At 36.3% G+C, this 15,010-nt stretch overlaps 1 protein-coding gene across 11 annotated transcripts in view; it reads right to left on the bottom strand.

Annotated features, from left to right (window-relative positions):
- Positions 1-15,010, bottom strand: part of LOC129757898 (putative sodium-coupled neutral amino acid transporter 11) — a 170,532-nt gene that overhangs the window by 31,491 nt on the left and 124,031 nt on the right. For all 11 annotated transcript variants that reach the window (XM_055755284.1, XM_055755283.1, XM_055755282.1 and 8 more), the window contains exon 5: positions 6,627-6,741. In XM_055755284.1, coding sequence (XP_055611259.1) covers positions 6,627-6,741 — 115 coding nt within the window. The remainder of the gene's footprint in view (positions 1-6,626; positions 6,742-15,010) is intronic.

Below are 15,010 nucleotides of genomic sequence, written 5' to 3' on the forward strand. Positions count from 1 at the left end.
ACATGGTATTAAACTTTGAGAATGCTTCGAAAGTGCTATGGAAGGAAAACGGTCGACTTTGAAGGCATTTTTTGTGTATATTTGGCCGTTCAATGTGCCAATCGTTATGTACCACTTATCGATTTTAATCTTCCACAGAACGTCAGATAAATTTAGTACAAGATATACCTTTTTTTAATTTTTTCTTCTCGTTCTTCTGCATAACATTCAGGTGAAGCTTGTCAATTAAAAGTTTCTGACAGAAGATTAGCCAGGTGGCCGCTAGAAGGATTTCAAAATAGCACCCCCCTATCGGGTCTGCTATTTTGTGCACCATTTCACCATCGTATTTTGATTATTTTTTCGATGAACAGCTTTTCTATCATTAAGACACGATGCTTGATCTGTTTTTTTTTTGTATGTTGGGCGAATCAGACAGATAAATGACCTGCTTTATCACTTCTCCAATTGAAATGTTCGGATTGCGCTTTATTCAACCCCTCACTTCCCATACCTCCATGGAAATGATCATTCTAACTTTTATTCAAATTAAAGCTCACAGTAAGACCTTTTAGGACTTTTAGCATGATTTACCTCATGAATTATGGGCGCATAACTGATTTCCAGCAGTTTTGGGGTCTCTCAATGGGACTTTCTAAAATTTTTCACGATCCTTCCCAAAAATTTTGGTAAACGATTTTATTCGTTAGACGCTCTTAAACCACTTGACAGATCGCCACAAAATTTTGCACAAGTGAACATTACATAACTAGGTAGTATCACAGAAAATTTCATCAATTTTCATCAATCCGTTTTAAAGTTATTCACAAATGAAAGTGTTTCATCTTATTCGAATACAGTCCTTATTAGAGACCCTAATATATTCTGAATATTGAGCTCATTCATAAATGTTTCATGAATTAGGTTCCTTTCAAGTTTAGAAAATTCATGAAAAATTTGTTGTTTTCCAATGATATACAATTTTAAATTATTAATATAAATCTGGCTTATCAAAACTGTAGAAACAATAAAACTTCGGATAATTTGTTCTTTTTTAAACTGGTAATAAATAAAGTTAACACTCTCATTCAAAATGCTAAAAGGAACTTCGACAAAAATGAATCGACTCCAATCTTCCACTTAAAGCTGTTTGGAGAAACATCAAGAATATTGGTTCAACTGAAAAATGCTCCAAACCTTATCAAACTAGTGACTTCTCAGCAGTTGAAATTAATGAAATTGAAGCTTATTTTACTACAAATTTTACTGAATGTCCACGTTCGTTTACACTGCCACTTCGAACCGATGGATTCAGATTCAGGCTAGTTGAAGATTTTGAAATTATTAACGCCATGTATTCTATCAAATCAAATGCGACTAGTTTCGATAACATCCCATTTAGCCTAATCCAAATGTTGATTGGAAAGTTTCGAAAATATTACCTTTGCCTAAAAAATCAAACTGTGATAAAATTTTCTAATTCAGGATCCATAAGCCTGCTCTGTGGGTTGTCTAAAGTTCTTAAAAGAACAAATATCTTTGCTTATAAATCGAAACGAGTTTTTGCATGATTTCCAATCTGATTTTCGTAAAAATCATAGTGCTAAAAGTACTTTGATAAAAGTACATGATGATATTGCCGAATGCATTTACAAGACAGGAATTGCCATACTTCTTTTGATTGATTTTTCGAAGGCTTACGATCGCGTTTCTGCATCCGCAGCAAACATCATAAAATTATACTTGGGGGATCGGCAACAAGCGGTCTTTTACCAGAAAAATTTATCGAGATTTGTAAAAATCAAATCAGGAGTTCCGCAAGGTTCTGTTCTGGGGCCAATCTTATTCTCAATGTTCATTAACTATCTTCCACGTATGCTTTCTCATTGGTCCATCCATATGTTTGCCGATGATGTGCAACTGTATTTTTGTAACTTTGGCAAAAATAACTGCTCTCATTTGACTTTGAAAATATCTTTTGGATCTTTTGAGTATTTCCCAATGCTCAACCAATAATTTGCTTCATATAAATGCCTCGAAAACCCAAGCCCTTTTCATCGATAAATCTAAACGTTCACTTATTTCTCCTGACTAATTCTTAATTTTTAACCCCTGACTTTCGTTGCCAAAGTGTATAACCTCGGTGTAATTTTCGAACAAAACTTTTACTGGGGAACTTAGATTAAACAACAATGTATTGAAATTTACTGCACTCTCAAACAGCTAAGTATACCAACAATATTCTGTTCTGAAAATTAACATCAATTTTATTTCTTCTGTGGAATCGAGCATGCTTATGGTTTTTGTGTCAATTTATAAATTTTTTAAAGGAAATTTTCCACTTAATTACCTAACTCAAAAATTGCACTTTTTATCCCCTCACCTCGTATGTATTAAATTTCAAGTTACGATTCGTAATGAAAATTATCTAACGTTGAAAAATACTCCCCAAGTTTTTTTTATAATTTTAAATTTGAAGGCTCGAAAAAAAATAACACAGATATTTTTTTACTATCTTCTTATTATTTTAAACAATAGGTATTCAAGGATTTCATCAATGTTAAAAATGGCGTTGTAAAATAATGTACATATATTAAACACGTAACTAAAAGCAGGGTGACCAACAAGTTTCCATTTTCAAATTCCCGGTTATTTCCCGGTTTAAACGATAGATAATTTTAATTTTCCTGGTATGAAATTACATAAACAAAAATTATAACAGTGTCTTTTTTTAACGAAATAAAAGACATTTTTATAATTGTATTTAAATTGGGATTTTTTACTCAAAAAAACTAGCAGGTTAAAAAGTAATGCTGCAAAACAAATTTTGTATAACCTTCACTGAATCCTGCAAAACTTTGTTAAAATGATCACCTTCTCCTTATATTAAATTACTGATCCATAAATCAAAACTAAATTTTAAATTTTGATTCATAATTCGTTACTGATTGATATTATAATAGAAATTTTTCCTACACACTTTTGAGAACAGATTTTGCTGAATCTTCTTTTTCTTAAACCTTCTGAAATTTTATTTCGATTCTCGTCTTGAAGTTTATTTCTTGGGTTTCATTTGAATAAATTTTTAAAATGCGTTTTTAGAGCCTTAATTATGTGTGCTGGATTTTGAATTTGGTATAATAATTTTATTTCTGAGATTTTTCAGTCCAACGTCGCAAAAATTAAGTTTATGTATCAGGGGACCATTCAAATATTACGTAACGCTTTTAGGGGAAGGGGGGGGGGGGTGTAGCAGTTTGTTACGCTTTGTGGATTTTGCTTAGAAATTTTGAGACGAATGTGTTACGTAGGGGGGAGGGGGGGTTGAAAATGCTCGAAAATTGCGTTACGTAATATTTGAACGGTGCCCAGGTACATTGTACCTATTAAATATATTGAAATCTTAATCCAAATTTTTAAACCCATGCTTAGGGTAAAATTTGCTCTCTAAATTCTTTTTTTTTTTTAATTATAACAAATATGATTACAAAACTCATTCACATATGATTAGTAACTATTTACATTTCTTATCAAATGGAGTAAACGCAAAAAATTACAAAGACCTTGAACCAAGAATTAAATTTTTCAAAATATTATCTCAATGAAATGAAACTTGATCCATGTTTTTTTTTTAAACGTGTACTTTCGTAAACCCTTTTCAAAATTTGGCTATTAATATAACATATTAATATAACAAAAACTACCTTAAAACATATTTAAAACAACCATGTGTTATATTTATTAAAAAAATTAATTCACACCACTTTTTGGAAGTCGTTATGTTATAAATTTTTTATTTCTTTTTGCTTGGTTCTGAATTTAGACTGTCTGGTTTATTTTTCCTGAGATTTGTTAAGAAAGCGCACTAAGGTATAGTTTAAAAAATCTTACAATAAATAACACTATTAGGCCGGAACAAATTTCAAATCCTTCTTTTGTCACTCGGAGTTGGAACATCGCGAGGGGGGGGGACAATAAAAAATAATGCGAAAAACAAATAAATGGGAATAAATTGCCCGGAAGCTTGTATGCAACAAAAATTGCATACTATATCGTTGCACAAAACATATAAATCAAGTAAATTTTTATCAAATAATTCAATCAAATCAAGAAAACAGAAGGTGGAATAACTCCCATATTCTTAAATTTGTTTTTTGGTCTTGTAATCTTTCAGATATTGGAATTTTTTATCGAAATTTTCATAAATTACTTCAAACTTTATTTTTTCCCCCCCTTCGGGTTTTTGGAAATTTCAAAGGGGGGGGTGACAAAAGAAGAAATTGATATTTGTTCCAGCCTTATTTAAAAAAAAAATACAAAAAAAAAACAAAACTTCACCATTTTTCTAGGTTTATTCATGTGTTTTTTTTTATTTTCCACTGCACAATATCTGTTAGCTAGGAAATAGTTTATTCAGGATATTTTTTTCTGCTACGTACAAAATATTTTAGAATTGAAACTGGAATACTGGAAATGTATAAGCACAAAAATTGCGATTTTTGAAAAAAAAAAATAATCTTGATTTCTCAATAACTTCCTTATGGAATTCAAATCCCGATACTTTCTAGCTTTTTCGAATCGTTGGCTAACCTAAAATAAAAGACAATGAAATGTAAAGCTTCTGAGAAAAAACTAGAAAAAAATCAGTCTAGGTGAGGTGAATGGACTTTGAATTCAATAGGTTTATATATGAGTAAAACGATTAAGAAAGAATTTTCCCGGTTTTGATCCAACATTCCAGGTTCTTTCCCGGTTTTCCCGGTTCCATTTTTAATTCCTGTTTTTTTTTTTGAAAATGTTGTTTGAAAATGACCACGGTGAAGGGGTTAGGGGTTTGGGTCATGTTTACGTGGACATACCTCAAAAATGTTTTTGAAACTTGAATGAATATTATTATGTTTCAATTGAAATCTGAAAACGGATGGCATTTAAATAAATAATAAATGAAAAAAAAGTAGCTTTTTCACGGTATTCAGTTAAAACTTCAAATTACATTGTAGATATTGAGAATTTTTCTAAAATTAATCGTATAGGAGGTAGGAGTATGTCTTGTGGCATTGAAAAACAATCAATTCAACTGATATCACTGATGGATTATCAACGAATTGCATGAGTACTTTTTCAGCAATACTCAACATACACAAACCGTAATCAAAATATGAATCAATGTTTATCACCGGTGCTTAAAAAAAATACTCAAAAATCATATATTACTTATTCCAGAAACTTTAAAACTAATGTTATAAAAAAATCATCCCTATCATCAATAGTTCGACTAAATTTGACGAATGGTATGACAAAATTAAGCTTTGATTGTCCTGCAAGTTTTTGTTTTATAGCTGCTACTCATGAACGGAGGACAAAATCTTCCCCTCCTTTCAAATCCGATCGTAGCATTGTCGTAAATTATAGTAAAGTTCACTTCACAATACCGAAAACATCTTTGCTCCTGGTTTAACGGTGGAGAATGTATAAATGTCCTATAATTGTTTCGTTTATGTACGAAAAAAATTATAGAATAAAAATATTTAATAAAAACACAAATTCAACAGATAAAGTTTTAAAGGGTAAGTAAACAGGTTGGATAGATGAACGCGACTCTTATGTGATTACAAACGGTGAATCCATTCAACATTTTCGGATGCCATTACCCTCGTACATGGTGGCGAAGTTTTATTTTTTTTACCTCTCACTGGAACATAAAAATACTTTATTCATTAGCCGGGCGAACTGTTGCAGAATTGTTCCGCTAATACTTTCTTGTAGTTTGTTTTGCACAGGTTGGAGTTTTTTTCTCATCGTGGTTCTACCTTTACAGGAAAAGTATTGCAGAAAAACGTGTAAGTAGGGTACATGGGAGCTCGCGGAACCTGTGATAATCCTCTTTACAAATCGTAACAAATTAGGAGGAACAATTGTTGATGAGAATTTTCGCCACAAATCTATGTTGAATTGTACATTGCACTTTGAAGAAAATAGTGTGACAAAATATAAAATGGGAAGCAGATTGTAATTAAAATTTTCAACTTAATTTAATAATTTTTAATATTATTAATAGAAGAAGAAGAAGAAAAAGAAAGAAGAAAGAAGAAAGAAGAAAGAAGAAAGAAGAAAAAAGAAAGAAGAAAGAAGAAAGAAGAAAGAAGAAAGAAGAAAGAAGAAAGAAGAAAGAAGAAAGAAGAAAAGAAGAAAGAAGAAAGAAGAAAGAAGAAAGAAGAAAGAAGAAAGAAGAAAGAAGAAGAAGAAGAAAGAAGAAGAAGAAAGAAGAAAGAAAGAAAGAAGAAAGAAGAAAGAAGAAGAAGAAAGAAGAAAGAAGAAAGAAGAAAGAAGAAAGAAGAAAGAGAAGAAAGAAGAAAGAAAGAAAGAAGAAAGAAGAAAGAAGAAAGAAGAAAGAAGATGGAAGAAAGTAGAAATTGTATGAAAGATTGGGGATGTAATAAATTTACACCAGTTTTTAGATTTTTAGATCATCATGTTGCAGCAGTTCAACCTTTTTCGGCTGCCCTTTGGCATATCAGAGATTGGGATAACTTTTTTTTTCTCTCCAAAACTCCATCTTCAAAGTATGGCGGATTGGTTGCGGTTTTACGACAGAGTGCAGTGATGGCTCTATCGAGAAGTCACGTTTGCATGATCCCGAAACTTACCGAGAAAAGGATACATAAACTGGAGCAGCGATAGCAGATAGTAGCCACCTTTCCCGTAGGCGGCCTCCATCACTCCGGGATAGCTGAATCTTCCACTGAGGTGGCCGCATCGTACCTGGAAAAATTGGGGTGAAAAAAAAAATGGCAAAGATAAGAGAGTATAAATTTCGTTTTGCTCGTTCGTGTGGTTTTCTGATGCTGTGAAGAGAATTGTAAACATGTTTCGGAACGTAGCCTTAGCTTTTTCTGATACATAGTTTGTAGATTGATTTTCGTTGGAAATGAAGCTTTATTTTCAATCAGCAGTTACTGGAGCCACTATTGTGCAATAAAAACTGTTAACCAGTTTAATAGTTGTGAAGAAATATAGATAAATTTGTAGGATCTTAAAAAAATAAAGCTTTAAAAAAAGAAACTTGTATTTTGACTTCACTGAAACATTCAGCACAGTGCGATAAGGCGGCATCCATAAATTACGTAACGCAAAAAAATGCACTTTTTAGACCCCCTCCCCCCCGTATGTCACAATTCGTAACGCTTCGACATACCCCCCCCTATGAAAATTACGTAACGCTGACAATTACCCCCCCCCCCCCATCTTCTCATGATTTTAAACACTGATTTTCGAAGGAAAAAAATAACATATTTTTTTTAACGTTTTTTAAACGGAATTATTATCCATCCAAATCGCTTCTTAGTACTCATTGATGATAACTCTCTGATAAAAATAAATTAATTAGCTTATTACGAGTTGCTCTGTGCTTGTTAACTGGTGATCCTTGTTTACTTTATTTTGTTCAAGCAGCATAACTTGTTATGCAAAATATATTCCACTTAGTAATATTCGTCGGAATAATCAAAATAGCTGATCGGAATAATCAAAATCAATTGAGAAAAAAATAGTCAAATTTCAGTCTTAAGATTGGGTTGAGTTCTTGGGGGTAAATGTACCTTATATTCGGTTTTCAAACGGTTATTAAACGGATATCCAATACACGTTTAGTCTATCTTAGAATCTTTAAAAAGGAATGGTTACAAACTAGTTTCAATCTTGTTAAAGCTTACAAATTTTAAGCTGATTTTGGTTTGCTTATCATTCAGCAAAAATTGCATGATATCAAAAAAGCTGCGATTAAACTGAATTTTTTAGAAAAAATCGTTACGTAACGATGAGTATACCTCCCCCCCTCCCCTATGTCACAATTCGTAACACTAGAGCTTACTCCCTCCCCCCCCTAGGAGCGTTACGTAATTTATGGATGCCCCCTAAGTATCGTACAGCAGCAGAAGAAACTTTCCATACGAATTTTTTTTCCGGATCAGTGCACTAATATGCTTTCCAGAGAACTTCCGGAATGGCATTTGGGCAAACATCTCTGTGCTGACAGCTGTTACCCGATGAATGTTTTTGAAAGGTGGGAGAAAGAACCACAGTTGCTTTAATTCAAATGAATCTGGATCTTTGCATTGGAAAAATAAGTGAAACTGTTGCTTCCACTGCCCTTAACATCTTTAACTCATTTGAAAACAATTTCGAAAATAGAAATAGCAATAAAAATTTTGGAAGCAATTCATCTACTCCTGAATAAGCGCAAAGGGTTTTGATTTTGTATGGAAATTTGTATGGGAAATCAGAATTTTTCATTCAAAAATCGCCAGAGCTGTACTGAAAGTTCCAATAAAAAATAACTTTGGATGAAAAATATTCCTTGATTCTTGCAGTACAATTTATTCATTATTATTAATTCATCGAACAATGAATGAAACAAAGAATGAAACAATCTTGATTGGTGTAACCGACGAACAAAACGACTTGATGGCTCTCCGAACTGATGTAATTGCTCAACATCCTGGAATATGCGCATTATTGCGCTGATTGGTTCATTGTAACCGTAGCATGTCCTATGAGTTCGACTCGACAGCAGCGAATGAGATCGTGACATTCTCGACGGAGCCCTAAAGCTGATCATCCTAAGCAGGTTTGGTGATTGTACTTCTCCGTTCAAAATTTTAGCGACAAATGTGGCCTGTTGAGTTTCCGACGACATTCGAAAGAATCTAGTCCTAAAAGCTGGCACCGATGAGGATAAGGGGGTAGATCTTCGGGATGGTTCCACGGCAGATGACGTAAGGCGGATCTGATAAACCGCTTTTGCACTCGTTCGATTCGTAAGATCCAGCTTAGCTGGTATTGGGCCCATACGATTGAAGCGTGCTCAAGAATAGATCGGACAAGTGCACAGTACAGTGACTTCAAGCATTACGGATCTGTGAATTCTCGCGTTATTTTCAAGATAAAGCCGAGTTGTTTTTTGGCTTTATTGATGACCACAGTACGTTGATTGTTGAAGGTAAGCTGATCATCCAGGATAACACCAAGATCATTAACTTCGAATACTCTATTTATGTGCTCATTGCCGATGTTGTAGTTATGTAGAACAGTTAATTTTTTCGGTGAAAAGTTATGACCGAACACTTTGAGACACTAACAGATAATTTGTTACGTCTACACCATTCATCAAAGTTGTCTAACAACGATTGAAGGTATTCACAATCCGCAGCGCATTCTATTGGAACGAATATTTTAAGATCGTCTGCATATGCAATTTATGTTCCATTATCTAAGCTAGCAATCAAATCGTTGAAAAACAAAGCAAACAACAAAGGTTCCAAATTGCTGCCTTGAGGGACGCCGGATCGGTTTGTAAACGGAAAAGAGATGCTATCATCAATCTTAATCCTTATGCACCTGTCAGTTAAAAATGACTTCAGCCAATGAATCATATTGTTGTGGACACCGAGCTTAGCAAGCTTTGCAAGTAGAATTCGATGATCAATCGCGTCAAATGCGGCTTTAATGTCGGTCTAAACAGCATCAACTTGCTTCTTATTCTCTAGTTGATTCAAACAGAAAGACGTGTATTCTAAAAGGTTCGTACATACCGATCTTCCAGAAATAAACCCATGTTTTTTTGATGAAATGTACTGCGAAGAAGCTACTTGTAAGGCTTGGCTAACTACAATTACGAACAGTTTTGATCCAGCAGACAAGCTTGTTATTCCACGGTATTGTTTCACGTTACGACGTTCACCAGTTGTTGGAAGGATCGGTTGAAAATTCGAGCCAGAGGAGATGATACTGCTTCGATACATCGACAATGAATAACTGAAGGGATTCCGTCAGGTCCTGGGGCAAAGGAGCTTTTCAGTTTTTTAGCAGCAACTTCGACGACTTCTTGATTGACTTCAAAGGTGTTAAAGTCTATGGCATCGATTGGAACATGGCGAATGGCGTCGATACACTCGCGTTCTGAGGAGGTCTTGTCCGAGAAAACTGACCGAAAATACTCAGCAAACAAACCGCAACACGTTTGTGGGGAGTTAGCCTCAGTCTCGTGGAAGAACGGACGAAGGAATTGCGTTGGATTTCCGTTTTGAGTTAACAAACTTCCAAAAACGTCGAGGATTACTGCGCAGACCGGATTGTAAACGCATGACATGAAGTTTGTAGAGAGAGGTATTGAGTCGACGATATGCTGTGCTAGCTATTCTAAACCCGTCTTGACAGTCTTCTGTCCGATTCTTGCGAAGGCTACACAAACAAACATTTCTTTCACGCCGTAGTTGTCGGAGTGTAGGTGTGCTCCAAGCAGGCGATACAGGTGGATTGAATCTTGGAACATGCACATTCAACCAGCTTCTGATTAAGCTACAAAACGTTTCTGTCATGTTGTCAATCGATGAGGCATTTAAAACTGCATCCCAATCAATGAATCTCAGATAGTGCGAAAGAAGCGCAAAATTTGTCTTCCGAAAATTTAGAGTTCTTATTCTACCTATCGACTGATTCGGTAAAACTTCTCTGGCGGTTGAAGCAACATGTAAATCGAAAACAATGGGAGGGTGATGCAAATCAATCGGTACTAATACTTCAGGAGCGCTACTAACATCAATCTTTTCCTCACTCGGGCCGAAAACTAGATCCAATGTTCTCCCAGTGTGATTTCTGACTGCATTAAACTGAGAAAGATTTAATGAGTTTCTGCCATCGATCAAGCAAGCAGCAGCAGCTCCGATGTCGCATTTTTCCCACATCAAACGAGGCTGGTTATAGTCGCCACAAACCAGTACGGATTCATCACGAGAAGCTCTTGCGCACAATTCACGAATAGAGGCCACGTGGGACTCAACAATTTGGGCACAGCAGCTCTTATTTATCAGGTGGGATATAAACAGCACAGAATAGGAATCTTTTTCCATATATTGTGGCAGCAACACAAACTTGTTCTAGCTCATTACCATTTTCCGTGTCGACAAAACTACTGGCGTGGCATTGTTTTACTGCGATCAGGACACCTCCAAAGCATTTTTTGACACTGTTTCGAGGACTATGATCACAGCGAAAAACAGCGTATTCATTTCCAAAAATCTGAGTCAGTCAGGCCGGTTTCAGTCAGAATGACGACGTCATAACTGCAATCATTCGTTGCCAGATACAATTCATCGGTTTTGGTGCGTAAGCCACGGACGTTTTGGTAGTAGCACCATGCTTCATAATTTGAACGGCTCGATGAAACAATTCTAGATGATTGGTCTGGCACACTCTGGGTGGAACTAGAAAGCAGAGATGCGTGACTAGGCGATATGGTAAAAAATGACGAATACTTGCCGATGCATGGCAATTGGAAGTCTCCCCCTGAGCCACCTGACCAAGAAACGGGACGACTTAATTCAGGAACAGTCGGTCGTTGTGGCCAGATTAGAGAACTTCCGAATTGGCATGATTGGTGCGTCCCGATGTCCAGTTAGATGTCGATGAAACATTACTGCTGGCCGAGATATCGTGAATTGAACGCTGCAGCACTACGTTGATATCAGCATTGTAACGAATAGCCGGTGCATCGCTAGAAGGCAGAGATGGGTGACTAGACGAAGAGTTCGATAAAAACAGATACTTGCCATGGCATGGCAATTGGAAGCCTCCCCTTGGACCACCGAAAACCGGGACGTCTTTTAACAGGAACAGACGGTCGTTGGTGGCCAGAGTAGAGAACTTCCCAATTGGCATAATTGGTCCCGATCCCGTCCCGATGTCCAGTTGAAACATGAAGAAATGGATCCGTTAGTCAGCTCATCGTCTATAGTATCGTCAGCACAAATGGATGGGTTAAGGGGTAGGGGGGCCCAATGAGTCCCGCAACTCGTCGGCAGATAGGGCACATGGTCATCATTAAAAAGGTCCACGAAATTGACCATTTCGATCATAATTAATGAACTCGCGAAAACTCAAACCATTAGACCAGGATTCCGGATTTAGCGCCTTTTCTTTGAATTCAGGATTGAGAACCACTTAAAAAAAAAAAGAATCTCATGGAACTCACGTCGGTGCCTCAAAGGTACCAGTTTAACAACTTGCGCAGAGTCAGTTTCGAGGTTCCCCTTCACCATCTCCATGACGCTGTTTTCACTTACTTTTGGCTTTATACGCGAAATGTATAACCAGAATAGCTTCTCGGTTTCGTTCGTGCATAGAGGAACCGAAACAACGTCTGCTGAAGATTGCTTTGCACCCAATTTGCAAGGTTCATTAACAGCAGGATCCGGAGCCCGGCATCGTTTGAGCGCACGACGAAAATCAGGGCGAGCTGGCGTTAGCACTGGAACAGGCGTGGCAGGTGGCAGGCACATTAACTTCGTTCTGAAATAGCTTCGGTAAGTTGAGCTACTCCTGTCTGCTGAGGAGGTGGTGCAAAAGCAAGGTTTCGAAAATGGGAATTTTCAAAAAGATCATCGCACATCCAGTACACATTTTTAGACAGTGTTTTTAAGGATCGGGCTGCGGTATTGCTTATTGCAATTCATGTGAACAAACCACCTACCTAACTTTTACCATAAGAAGGATATTTGATGTTATACAAAATTTTTGTTTTCAAAATAATTTTTTTTAATTTTTAAGATAAGTTAACCACCGTTAATTAATTTTGTAAATTTATTTTTCGGCATATCGGTGAAAAGTAGTTCTGAAATTGATAAAGATGGATAGAGAAGTGAGAAGAAAATTTACAGATGTTGAAAAGAGCGAAAAAGCATTTTTGCGAGGAAACTTATTAGCGTACACCATACTTTACCCTGCAACATTTCATTATTTAGGAGAAGTAGTACCGGGATAGAGGTGGCACTACCTTAACCTATACAATGAAATCTGGTTGGTCCGAAGTCTACATGTTTATTTGAAAGCTGTGAAACCGTAGGATGGGAATGAAAAATCTCAAAAATTTGCTTTGCATAGCCAGGAAATTTATTGATTTGTATAACATTTGCAAAATCATATCATGAAATTATTAAAAGCTCTAGCAAACAAAGTCTGCTTTTTTAAAATACTTTTCAGTGAATCCAGATTTGGACTGAAATTTGGCATGTGACCTTCTGGCAAGTTAACGATCAGTTTTAGCTTGAAGCAAGTGAGATATCTCATGTTTAATTCTTCCTATATAAAGATTAAAGTCTGCTTCATTTAATATTGGAACACAAACAATTGCGTGTAGTTCAGTCATTTATTAACGAATTTATAATTTGTTTTTCATACAAATGTAGCATTTTCTTTACTCTTTCATAAAGAAAATAAAAAAATTATTCATTGCTGTTTCGAAGAAATTCTCGTACTTTTCCCGTAATACGGCACATTAGGCGGCGCACACCCTTTTCGTCCACCGTTTTGGCGATTTGATTCCACCAGTTCTTCATTTGAGTCATGTTCCTAACAAGTTTTCCCTTTGCCTTAAGCCTCCGCTTCGTGATTGCCCAGTATTTCTTTATCGGCCGGAACTGGGGGCAGTTTGGGGGGTTGAGGTCCTTCGGTATTACGCTGACCCCGTTCGTTGCGTACCATTCCATAACCGTTTTGCTGTAATGGCAGCTTGCGAGGTCCGGCCAAAACATTACTGGACGGTCGTGGGCACGAATAAACGGCAGAATCCGTTTCTGTAGGCACTCTTTTTTGTAGACTTCTGATGTCATTGTCTTGTCAGTGAGAAAGACTTTGGTTTTCTGTCCACAACTGCATATCCCCTGCCAAATCATGTACTTGCGGGCGAATTTATCCGCAAACACGAACTTAAATTTTGCAGGTACATCCCCCCGAGCCGTCGCCAAATAAAATTTTTGACCTGGGATTTGCCCAAAGTCCGCCTTCACGTAGGTCTCATCGTCCATCAGAATACATCCGTCGAACTTGGTCAGCACTTGGTCGTACAGCTTTCGAGCACGGATTCTGGCCACATTGTTCTGCTTCAGCGTCCGATTTGGCTGTTTGCTGGCTCGGAATGACCTTATTCCTTCCCGGAGACGAATTCGTCGCACCGTACTGTGAGCGGCCTGGAACTTATTGGCCAAATCGCGGTCTGAAAGATTGGGATTCCTCTTGACGGCCTTGATGACTTTCCCACGCAGTTTCCGGTCGACAGTTCCACTCCGACGCTTCGAATGCGGCTTCCGAGCCGTCGTCAATGTTTCCTTGTACTGCTTGATAACACGCCATACGGTATTTCTGGGCATTTTAAGCTGTTTAGCTAGCTTCGATGCCGACAACAATGGATTTTCAAGAAAACTGTGCACAATTTGATCTCTCCGTTCGGCTTCCATGGCGGTTGTTTACAAAATGCTATCGTTTGGTGTTATGACATAAATACATGGTGAAAGGTAATGAATTTCCCGACACGTGGGTGATAAAAGTTTCCAAATCCGTCCACTAGGAGCGCCACAATGAGCAAAAGAATTTGTTCCAATATTAAATGAAGCAGACTTTACTACACTGCGACTCGTTAAATTATTCAAACATGCCTATATGACTGGTTTAGTAAAATAACCATAACTTCTCCAATTTTCAATCGATTTTGAAAAATAATCACTTGACATCTTTGTTTTGAATTGAAATTTACGATCCATAGAAAATCAGATTTTAAAATGTTACCAATGAGTCTAAAACTGTCGATAAAAAGAAATTTTCTCTAAAAAAATGCGTTTTTTATAGTTTTTTTTTCTATCACAACTTCATTTATATCAAGAAAAATGTTGGTCACATGCAAAAATGAAGTGAAGATAGAAAATTTATCCACCATCAATATTCAAAAAGAGATTTCAAATTAATGTTATGCATAACGAGATATTTGAATATAAGTACGAGATTTTTTTTTAATTTCATATTTAGAGCATAATTCGAAAACTATTCTACTGAGAAATTTTTGAATTTCATTTTCGGATCCAGCGCCAAATTTTACATTAGAAATTTGATGAAGCGATGAAGTTTACGATTTCTTTAAAGCTTTGTAAACTTGTGTAGCCACCTTCGGTCCTTCCTAGAGACCGCCGGGAAAGCATGGAAGCAG

This window comes from Uranotaenia lowii, chromosome 3 (assembly GCF_029784155.1).
Source record: "Uranotaenia lowii strain MFRU-FL chromosome 3, ASM2978415v1, whole genome shotgun sequence".
Lineage (NCBI taxonomy): Eukaryota > Metazoa > Arthropoda > Insecta > Diptera > Culicidae > Uranotaenia > Uranotaenia lowii.